General features: G+C 41.1%; 2 protein-coding genes across 2 annotated transcripts; one reads left to right on the forward strand and one right to left on the reverse strand.

Moving 5' to 3' along the window:
• The first annotated feature begins 2,230 nt into the window (after positions 1–2,230).
• pth2 (parathyroid hormone 2) lies at positions 2,231–6,145 on the forward strand. The gene is made up of 6 exons (XM_034675850.1): positions 2,231–2,371; positions 2,496–2,562; positions 2,968–3,116; positions 3,938–4,042; positions 4,381–4,560; positions 5,685–6,145. The coding sequence occupies exons 4-6, from the start codon at positions 3,939–3,941 to the stop codon at positions 5,860–5,862; spliced, it is 462 nt and encodes a 153-aa protein (XP_034531741.1). The 5' UTR covers positions 2,231–2,371; positions 2,496–2,562; positions 2,968–3,116; position 3,938; the 3' UTR covers positions 5,863–6,145.
• A 118-nt stretch (positions 6,146–6,263) lies between these two features.
• Positions 6,264–10,558, reverse strand: tedc1 (tubulin epsilon and delta complex 1). The gene is made up of 8 exons (XM_034675849.1): positions 10,222–10,558; positions 9,050–9,134; positions 8,225–8,439; positions 7,996–8,133; positions 7,792–7,857; positions 7,276–7,362; positions 6,933–7,082; positions 6,264–6,684 (listed from the first exon to the last, which is right to left on the reverse strand). Exons 1-8 carry the CDS (start codon positions 10,357–10,359, stop codon positions 6,334–6,336), a joined length of 1,230 nt encoding a protein of 409 aa, XP_034531740.1. The 5' UTR covers positions 10,360–10,558; the 3' UTR covers positions 6,264–6,333.
• Between the last annotated feature and the right edge of the window lie 750 nt (positions 10,559–11,308).

Genomic DNA, 11,308 nt, shown 5'->3' on the forward strand with positions numbered 1-11,308 from the left:
AAGGTGTAAAGAAGAAGATAGGTGAAGATAACTGCAGCCTTTACATATATGCACAGGAGTGTCATCAGGTCCCAAAAATACAAACGCACCAGGCTCCATCAAGGCTCAATTCAAGACAACCAGAGACCTGCAGAGCCGAGCGGAGAGAAGTTTAGTAGGAAGTGAGTCATGTGCATTGATCGGTGAGGTTACACCTTCCTATATCGTTCCTTGAATGCTTCAATCATGACATGTTGGTTTTCTGCGAGTAATTGTCCACCTTCCCAATAACAATGCCTGAGGAGCATGCATGTCACCATGGATGGGTGGTACAGTCAGAGATCAAGGTGTGAAGGGTCACGGTTTGTGTTTGTATTGAGCAGCGATCTATGAATGACTCAGTGTGATATCAGGTTTGTTACGAAGCTTGGATCACCTTGATTCGCTCAAGCGTTTAATCACCGGTTCACCGTCTCTGATTTGACCTCATAAATACAGAAACGATTCAGTGGAGGGAGTGGACTGTTTCCTCAGAGAACAGGTAGTGTGAGGTGACTCAGGCTTTGTGTCTGATGCTTGTTATCCTTTTTATGAATCTAGAATCCAGGGTCCTTGTTAAGTCGACCTGCTTCCTGTCCGCAGGTCATTATTTCCCACAACGCCCGTAACGAGGCCGTTAAACTGTAACAAGCTTCCTGTATGCTAAACACGCTGCTGAATGTCCACGTTTGACCTTTGTCTTTTCTCCATGTCGGTAGGGATGCACATATAAAACTATTTCATGTCCTATGGGCACAGAATCAAAAACAGCTGACATGTTTTTTATCATTCCAGTAAAGTTTATGTTTAGAAATGGGGGTTTCTTGATACTGACATACTAACAAGGTGTCTTTGTACAGTAGCGCAAGAAGAACCTTGATGCGTCCAAGAACTAGTCCGTCCTATTTCAGGCTTTCCAAAGGAGAAGCCCCTTTGTTTGCAGCTGCTGCGTATCAGCCTGTATCTAAAATAGATAACCGCCACGTAGGAAACAGTAAAGCTTCCATTCACAATTTATGTAACTGGTTCACCAGCTGACACCTCATCGCCACAATGAAGGACTTCATCATTTCTTTCCACCTCTGGGGAGTTTGGGTAACTTCGATAAAGACAAAGAAACTGAAAGAAAAAGATAACACTCGATATTAGTAGATTAAAATCTAGTACTCTTATCTTTAACATTCTGGTTCAGACTTGTTCAGACTGCTCTAGTTGAGTAAGATATGTGCTCTCAACTTTTTTGAGTTGAAGGAAAGGAATAATTTTACCTAGATTCATCAAAAAGGCGTCCTTTGGTAAGGAAGCTTGCCAAATGTGCAAAAACTGCAGTTCCACAAGTGTCCACTAGAGGCTGGCTCCAAAAGCAGCTGAAAGCCCATTGACACCAATGTTAAAACACCCATTTTTTTTACAGCTGATGGAGATCCAGGATCTTCATGCGGTTGGCCTTGATCGTCATGCCTTCAACAGACATGAGGGGCGCTGGTGGCCTAGCGGTCTAATGGACCAAAACGAGCACATAATGGCAGGTCTTTATTTCTCTGCATAGATTAGGTTGCAGTCACCCCAGTCGTTAATCAGCTGCTGGCTCAGGCAATCCACCCGAGCAATCCAAGTCTTTCTTGCTAGTTCATCATTTAGACCCTGAAATGTGTTGAAAATAAGGCCCATGTTTAAAAATGGTCTGAACCATGCAAAGAGGAAACCATATACAAACATGATCCAGAACCACAGAGACTTCTCTGGACCTGAGAGGAAGTGGAAAACTGTTCTGTGATCTGATCAGAATCTGACATTCTTTTTGGAAATCATGGACGCTGTGTCCTCCACTCTAAAGAGGAGAGGGACCACGCGGCTTGTTATCAGCTCACAGTCCAAAGCCAGCATCCCAGATGGTATGGGGATCATAAGAGTCCATGGCAGGGGTAGCTTCCACATCTGTGAAGGCTCCATTAATGCTGAACAATATCTACAGGTTTAGGAGCAACATCTGCTGCCATCCAGACAATGACGTCTTCAGGAAGACCTTACATATTTCAGCAAGACGACACCACACCACATTCTTGAGATCTTGAAGTGGTGGCGCCCAAAATCCTTGTTGGCGCCAATGCCATTCACACACTGGTGACAGAGGGTGCTATGCTGCATGCCCATAAGTATTAACTAACCCCATGCACAAGCAGTGGGCGATGCCACAGGGTGCATTCAGGGTTGGGGTTGACGTCAGTGAGACCACGTCCATGTTCTAATCAATCTATGGTTTCAGGGGGTGGACACGAACATGCCTCCTATTCAGAGCGAAAACTGCAAACTCTAAAGATATACAGCATCAGTGTTCAAGTCAGTCACCATGGTAGGTGCTGCAGGTTGAATCGGCTATGGATGTGTGTGTGTGTGTGTTTGTGTGTGTGTGTGTGTGGACATCCAGTATAGTCTATTTGCCAAATGAACTAAAAATATCTTTTTTTTCTGCACAGACAAAGTGAGACAGTCATGTCTTGGTCTTGGAGAGGGACATCCGGTGTGTGTTTGATCTGCCGAACGGTATGAATGAACACCTTCACACAGACACACACACTAACTCACACACAAACACACACATACACACACACCACAGTAATGATTTTCAGTAATAAGACGGTGGGCTCTTGGAAACGGGACACTAACAAGCTAACGGCTCTTCCTCTTGGGCTTTCCTCTTCCACGCTGAAGTCAAAGTTGGTTTGATCTGTGCTTGTGTGCATGTTTGTGTGTATGTGTGGGTGTGTTTGGGGGGGGATGGGGATTAAAACAATCCAGTCCTGGGTATATAAGTACATGCGACAAGAAACTGACTTTTAAACCAGCACTGACCTGCACGCAGACGCTCACAGAAACAAGCAGCCATTAAAAAAAAAAGAAGAGTCCAAATCCGAATAACTTTTATTTATATCAATCTTTCATTTTTAGAAGACGGGGGTTCGAAGTAAACAAAGTTTCTGACTGCACAAAGTTGTTTCTGTTGTTGTGGACACTTGACTTATACTCCTGGAGCCAAACTTTGAGAGGCCGCCTTCTGGAAACACTTTTAACTGACCGGCTGACCACCTGAGGAGCAGGTAAGAAATTAGCCTCTTTTTCAACCCTTTGTTTTCATCTCATTTTAAAAATATTGCTGCGGGTTAAATCTTTCTAAAGTGGCTTTAGCATGCACATACATGATTTTTAAACTTTTGCAGAAGTATAAAAAAAAAATGATTGATTCAGGGTGGCAGAAGTTTGATTCCAGCTCAGGTTTTGCAAATGTGCAATAACCCGATGCACAAACCAGCAGTAACTTGTATATTCTTGCACAAACTGAAACAAGTATAGTTTAATGCATATTTATGAAGTAATAGTTGAAATGTTAATGTTTGTTTTAGTTATCTAAATGTATTGACAGCTGACAAAACACATGCTGTTTACTTCCTACTTCACTTCTTGCACCAAACATGAACACAAAGTGTATGTATATGTGATCCTCTTCCTCAAAAACACTGAATCTGGTATTATCAGGACCTCAGACGGAGCGTCATACGGATTGTATTGCAGAATAAAATAAATAACTGAAGCCTATTTTGTTTTATTTTGAAGCTTAATTGTATGAATCTTAAAAAAGAAATACAGCTAGACCTTTACCACGAGGAAACTATGTTGAAATTAAAAGAAAATAGTGAGAGAGGGAAACACAGACGACTTGTTTTCTGCTTGTGCATCAAATATGAGCAATACAGCATTGAGAAAGATATATTTAAAATGTCTTATAATAAAAATACTTAATGTTTCTATTCATTTTATTTATTTTACTGAGTTGTCAGCTAACTTATTTTGGATCCACAGCAAAACTGAGATGGATTTCTGTGTTCTAATCAAGGAAGCATCTTTTTTTCAATCCTTTCAGGATGTCTGAGCTGCCGTCTTTCTCCCGCATGTCCGCTCTGCTGCTTTGCATCCTGGGTATGACAGTGATGACGTCTGGCCTCCCTCATCCTCGATTAAATCTCAGGTGGTTATTTTAAAAAGTCCTAAAACTGTAGCAGTTAAGTGAATAATAACAAACTCTAAAATGTGTTGGAGTTAGTTATAGTTCTGCAGTACGGAAGCCTAAAGTGGACATGCATCCGTACTCAGATTTCCTGTGATAACAAATATTTTCTGGTTGTTTTCTCGACGCCTCGACACCTTCATTTTGTTGGTCTGACCAGCTTACTGTGATCCCCTGCTAAAGATCCTGTTATCAAGAGAAATAAATGTGTGGATGCATGTCTGCTTTGGGCTACATTAAACTTTGAGTTTAAGTTAATACCTGGATGTTGTTTAATCCTGACTCTAATCTGGTTCCAGAAGTCCAGATGATTCGGAGGAACCGAAACAATATGACTGGGACATCCTCTTCCCCTCCATTTCTCTCCGCGATTGGAGCATCCAAATGATGTCAGCGCCGAGCCTCAGGGAAGCAGCCAATAGCAAAGGAGGACTGATGAGGGAGGCGTGGCTCTTTGGCCCAGAGAGAGCAGAGGCGAGGTAATTAATAAACTTCTGATGACACTCACGGGATGCAGTCTGTGTTTCAGGACAGATAACTCAATCAGACCCTGTTCAACTTGTTCTACTTCGTCATGAGTTCAAATGTTCAGTTTAATGTGAGAGATAACAGCTGGGTGAGCTCATTTAAAGTTGCTGTTGCTCCTGTAAGCCCCGCCCACAAACAGATCGTAGTACATGCTCAATCAGGACGATGTAGGAGGAACAATCAGGAGAGTGGCTCTGATTGGTCAGAGCTGACAGGAGCAATTGGAATATATAGATTGCTGAATACAGAGGCATAGGGAAATACAGAGATCTCGCCATAATATCAAAGTACCTCACTCATTGATGGCTGTTGAGTGCCAAACACAGCACGAAATTAGTACTGTTTTTTTTACCCCGATCCTACTAACTGCAGCTTTAAAGAGGCTGCAGAGACTCAAACTGAGTGTAACAGACTATTTCAATGGAATGAAGCCAAGAAACTTTCATTATTTCCCCCTCCACCTGTGCACTTCAGAGTCCATTTTAAGATTCTTTTATTTGTTTTTAAATCTTTAAATGGTCTGGCCCTGCCTTCTCCTCTCTGAGCTCCTTCACCCCTACGCTCCTGCTCGGTGCCTCAGGTCAGCTGATCTGCTGCTCCTGGAGGTACCGAGGGCAAAACGGAAGCTCAGAGGGGATAGAGCTTTTTCTGTTGCTGCTCCAAAACTATGGAATGAGCTTCCCCTCCACATTAGACAAGCCTCCTCACTGTCCATTTTTAAAACTCATCTTAAAACCCACTTTTATTCCTTGGCTTTCAACCCTGCATGAGACTCTGCTCCTGTTTCAGTGTTTTTATGGTTTGTTTTTATTTATTGTTTTATTGTTTTTATTGTTTTATTATCCTGTGTTTTAATTGTTTTTACGCATGCGTTGTCTATTTATGTACAGCACTCTGTTCCAGCTGTGGTCGTTTTAAAGTGCTTTATAAATAAAGTTGAGTTGAGTTGAGACTCTCAAGACCAGCCTGACGTTTTTAACAGTGTCAACAGGCAGAGGAGGAATGTGACAGACTACTCAGCGTTCTGCCCTTTGGTGCCTGAATGCTTTAAAGCTGGTCTTGTGTTTCCTTACAGCGACGAGAGGGCGTGGCCTGCCATGTGGTCGCCTCAGGGCGGCGGCCTGATGAAGAGGAACATGGTGGTGGCCGATGACGCTGCTTTCAGAGAGAAGAGTAAACTGCTCACCTCCATGGAGAGACAAAAGTGGCTAAACTCGTACATGCAGAAACTGCTGGTGGTTAACTCTTCGTGATGATTATAAAAACCTTTTAAAGTGACAGAGTCTTTAAAAGATAGATCAGTAAACAGAATAACTTTAGATTTATGGTGCAGACATGATCGGATGTTGTTAAATGCACCTCCAGAATTAAAACTCTTTGCCCATTTCACAGTTTTATCTCTGACAGAACATTTTTAGGATGAAGAAGTTGCAAAATATGTTTAAATAAATACTTAGGATTGTTTATTTATTCACTTATTTATGAGTTTATTGATGTTGAATCAATCTGGAGTGATTTTGTTGAAATAAAATGTTCTTTAATTTAATGGATGAATAAATAAAGACGTAGATTATGTTTTTGACCGCTGTGGCCTGTGTTTGACTTCATCAACAGTTTCCCTTTTAGGCTGTATAAAACATGAAGGGAGACTCAGTGACATCATATTGTGTTTATTTTTTAATAAATAAATCATCTTCATTATTATCAGAACTCTTCCAAACACTTCACGGGGGTATTAACACCAGCTCATCCCGCCTGCTGACGATCTCCTGCAGCTGCATCCCGTTGGTCAGTCTGCGTGCGTCCCTCCTCTCCAGCAGCAGAGCCTCCGTCTGAAGCAGCAGCCGAGCGGCCTGAGACGCAGGGAGCTCGTCTGCGGCCTCAGCACCACCGTCTGCTGGTCGGCTGCTGCGTTTGACCGGACCCGCGGACTGGAGTCGGGCTCGGTACACCTGAGGAAAGGTGTGCATGGAGGGGAAGGGGGGTAAGGAGGTTTCTGATCCTGATTGCAGAACCTTCCTCTGTCCTCCTTCTCCTCTGTCTGCTGCAGCCTCTCTGCTTCTCCTCTGTCCTTTCTGCGACATATAACGAGAAGAGTTAAGACAAAAAAACAACTCTCCTGTAACACTCCAGCCAACGTATCAAAAATATACATTTAAATCAAACTTGAAATGTATTTTATTACACTTAAAAGTTAAGAATTAAGGGCCTGTGTCTACGAACAGATTTTTGTGCTGCTGTGACCGATAATGTCTTTTAAAGTTCCTCTGTTGGCATGAACACCTTATGTGTGTGTGAGTGTGTGTGTTAGTGCATTGAACACCTGTCCTGTAGGCAGTCTCCGGAGCATGTCCTCCATTTCCTCGAGTCCCCGGTTTCCATGATGGCACACTCTTCTTGTGCTCCGTCTGAGCGTTTGAGTCGGCTTCTTGATAACCATCGGATCTGTCAGGTAGCAGTCCAACACACTGTCCTACACACACACACACACACATACACACACACACACACACATGCTTAGTATCATATGTCCTGGTTGCTGCACTCGTGGACGACACTGATCAGATGTTTTTTAGTATCCAAATTCAGTCCAACCTAAATTTGCAGATTCACTCTTTAAAATGTGTGTTGAATTGTTTTCCTGCGTGTCTCTGAATCTGACTCACCATCCAGGTCCAGAAGACTTTCTCCGCCTGCTTCCAGTTCAGATACGACTCCAACAGGTCGCACAGCAGCCGCACACACACACAGTCCTAAAACACCCTCATATTAAAGTGGAAAAGACACAACAGAGTGTCTATTTAACACAGTATGATGCTGTACTTAGAAATAGGAAACCAGCTCTTAACCTAACAAAGTGTCATTCATAGTAAATTGAACCTTAAAGGCACAGTGAGGAGCTTTTGTCTAATTTAGAATCACTCTAGATGTCCTTCCATGACTTGTGTTGAACAAACAATGTGTTTTTTATTCTATCCATGATGCTGTGGGTGTTTTTTCTGAAGCTTTCTGAATTGCTTTGCCGCTGAAACATTCTCTTTAAATAAATAAATCTCCCTCTTCTTGATTCGGCCGACATTCAAGAACAGGTAACAGAATCTTTAACGAGGAAGCAAAAAGTGTTCGAGCATAATCTTTAAAGACTTGTTAGTGATTCACTTAAACAGCAGGAACAAACTTACCTCCTTCAGTGCTGCTGAGTTTTGTTGAGAGGACGGCGGAGAGGAGGAGAGGCTGGCAAGAAAAACCTGAACACATATAAAGACAGATTCTGTGGTCATTTTAGATGATCTTTAAACTTATTTGGAATATAAAAACTGTGTCTCATCCTCTGCTCTGTTTCCATGAATGAGAAAGTAACAGATTAAGGGAGCAGTAGGTCTTACAGCATGAAGTAAGCGAGTTCGCTCCTCTTGCATGGACAGCAGGATCCGGCCCTGATGCCTCAGAGAGCCGACGAGCCACTGAAGTCTCCTCAGAGATGACGAGTCGACCTGAGGCTTGTTTGAAAACCCAGAGCTCACCTGATACAAAGAGAAACAGAGATAGGAGTATTAAACTTTTCAAACACAGCGTCATATTTGTATATGATGGAGGTGAACCAGTGGGACTCACAGGTGGAGGTGTAAACAGTGTTCTGTCCAGTTTTTGCACCCTCTGTGTCACCAGGGTCTCCAGAGTTCCTGCAGCGAGCAGCCAGCCCAGAGCCAGGAGGAGCTCTCTGCTGGAGCATCGCCCTCCTTCTCCTCCATCACCTTCTTCCTCCATGAACATCCAGTCTGCATGGTAACCAGTCTGCCAGAGACCAGCAGCTACAAGCTTATGGGGCTCTGAGGTGACACAGAAAGAGAGGGGAGTCCTAAGAAAATCCACATATTATTTCCATCCATTAAAGAGATGTTGTCAGCTTGGTCAAGGTATGTTACCTTCTGCGACACAGTGCCAACAGTAAAAGTTAATCTAGCTGCACAGAAGAGGCAGGAGTTGCAGGTGACAAACATTAAGATATGATACAAGTTAAAAAATAAGATCCAGATATAGCGTTGTGTGATCTCTGATAAACTGCAAGACAATCATGTGATGAAGCTTCATCATATCTGATTAATTGAGGGATACAGAACACAACTAAAACATAAAGTGCAGGATGAAAGTCATTAGCGCCATCGTGAGGAGTCATGAAGGAGTGAAGCTGTGAGTTAAACTGAGAACAAAATTATCTATGAGTTAAAATAAACAGATATTTGACACCAGTCAGGACTATGATATGTTGCTCTAGGGATATTTGGTCGCACACCTTCTGCAGAATCAATCAGGATACGATTAAAATAACATTAAGCTCACAGAGGCTGCACAATGTGATAAAAATACAGCACCATATCAGACAGGGACATTTATATTTTTGATTTAATTTAAAAAAACAAATTCAGTTAAGTGTCTGACCTCCTCCAAGCTGAGCCTGCGCCTCATGAGAAACAACTCCCGCTGTCTGCAGGATGTTGGCGAGGAGCTGCAAAAACTGATCCTCCTGGAGAACAACAGAGAGCAGAATGACTTCAGGAAACCAAGACAAACTTTCTTCCTTCATGAGAAAGATTTACGTTTATTTGTTAGGTTGCATACTTTAATTTTATTATGTTAGTCTCATCGATCATCATTTATTTTATCAGCATGCTTTACAATCAAAATCTGTAACGTTAAAAAATCTGTTTATTAGTTTATAGTTTATTGTACAGCTCAAAAACAGAATATCTAATAAAGCGATCATATCTTGTGTCTTTTATCCTAAGTGATTAGAACCTTTGTGATGCTTCAGAGAGCATCATCAACCTTGTAATTTAACTCCATTGTGCAGTAGCTTTCTGGTTATTCAACTGAATACATTTCTACCAGATACTTTCAGTACTTTTACCACCTTTAGTGAACTGAATTACTGAAACTAAAATCACCTTTGTGGCCCAAAAATAGAGGAGGGGGGTTAAAAAGTTAAAGCTCCTGTGATGAGTTTTCAATCAGTGATGAATCAGACTGAAATCAATGCTGACTTCTCTTTATGACCTTAAAAAGCAAAGCAGACCATCAGGAAGGATTTTGATTATGTCTTTATAGTTGTTGTTAAGCGTGTTACTCCGGCCACAGGGTCCCTGTCAGACGAGGGGGTGGATGAAACAGCCTTTGTTTACATTTTCCAAGACATAGATTCACAATGACTGCTCTTATTGTCTCCTAAAAGAACGCTGGATGATGTTTAGGATCTGAAAACATTAATTTTGCACGAGTAGGAGAAAACAACAGTGTGGCGTTCTGTCCACAGGGGGGCGCCACAGTCAGTACAAATCAAAAGTTACTCACAGGAGCTTTAATGTTTTCATACATTTGATTAAGCAACACTGGCTTATATAAGGTGTCAAATTATTTCAATGAAAGGTAATAATGCTGTTTGAATTATTAAAGTGATTATTTGTTTATTCATGCCTGTCATGTTTACAAGTTGGCATGTTTTTATATTATTTGAGGACGAAGTTAAAAGTTGTTTAAAAAGCTAGAAGCTGATAAAACAGCTTCCCTAGCTCGTGTTACATCTCAGCCTGTGACAGTGAAAACTATGAACCTACCACCTCGGGTCCACCACTGAATTTCGCCCGCCTGAAGGTCTCCGGAGCTGGGACAGCCTCAAGCCCTGAGGCCGTGAGCAGCCTGCAGAGAGAACCGATCACCTGCTTCACCTCCACGGAGGCTTTACTCCTCTGCATTACAGACAACTAACACTAAATATATACTTTACTTATACTACTATACTTATAATAAACACTTTAAACTAACTCAGTTATTACATTTAATCCTGAAAAAGTACTTTAAACTGTTTTAAAAGACTAATTTAACATAATTTCGAACTCTGACAGGCTGTTCGTGTTGTTGATATTTCGCGGTGAAGACTACTACTTCCGGGTTGAAGGCCGTTGCTAAGGAAGTGAATACAAAGCAACAACGTGATTGATGTGTGAGACAGCCAATCAGAAGTGTGATCCTGGAAGAAGTGGGTGGGCCTTAATTTACATGGAAAGTTTAACTTTTTAAAATATTTTATTTGTGATTAAATTAATTAATTTACTTATATTAGTTATTGATTTGTTTTAATTAACCTTTTCAAATTATTATTTTTTGTTTTGTATTTGTTACTATTCATGTTTTCTTTATATGGAATTTAAGTTTGATTAGTGATCAAACATTTTCGGTTATTTCGATCTCTTTTTTTAATTTATTTTGTTTAACAGCTAACATTTATTTAAAGAAGAAAAATTATGAAATTATAGAGGTCAAGCATGGTGGTGCGAGGAGTGAGTTAATGTCTGTATAAGTCCTTTTTTTTTCTCTGCTCTGTTTGTGGATCTTGTTTTTGTTTGTTTGTTGTTTTGTGTCACGGTGAATTTAATTGTCCCGTGTTTGATTGTTTTATTGTTTGTTTGTTTTGGTGTCATGTGTCTAAGGTGAAATGTGAATTAAAAAAAATATTTAAAAAAATAATTTAATCTGAAGTATTAAATCCTGATGTTACACACTATGTAACATGTACAGTTGGTGGCGATACACACCATTGCAATTTTGTTTGTGATCCGCCATTAAAATAAGAGAAGATGAATTCTTTTATCTAGTCATCTATTTGTGAACTTGGTGGATAAATCCTGTTTTTATAACTTAATT

The sequence above is a fragment of the Notolabrus celidotus genome, chromosome 22 (assembly GCF_009762535.1).
Source record: "Notolabrus celidotus isolate fNotCel1 chromosome 22, fNotCel1.pri, whole genome shotgun sequence".
Lineage (NCBI taxonomy): Eukaryota > Metazoa > Chordata > Actinopteri > Labriformes > Labridae > Notolabrus > Notolabrus celidotus.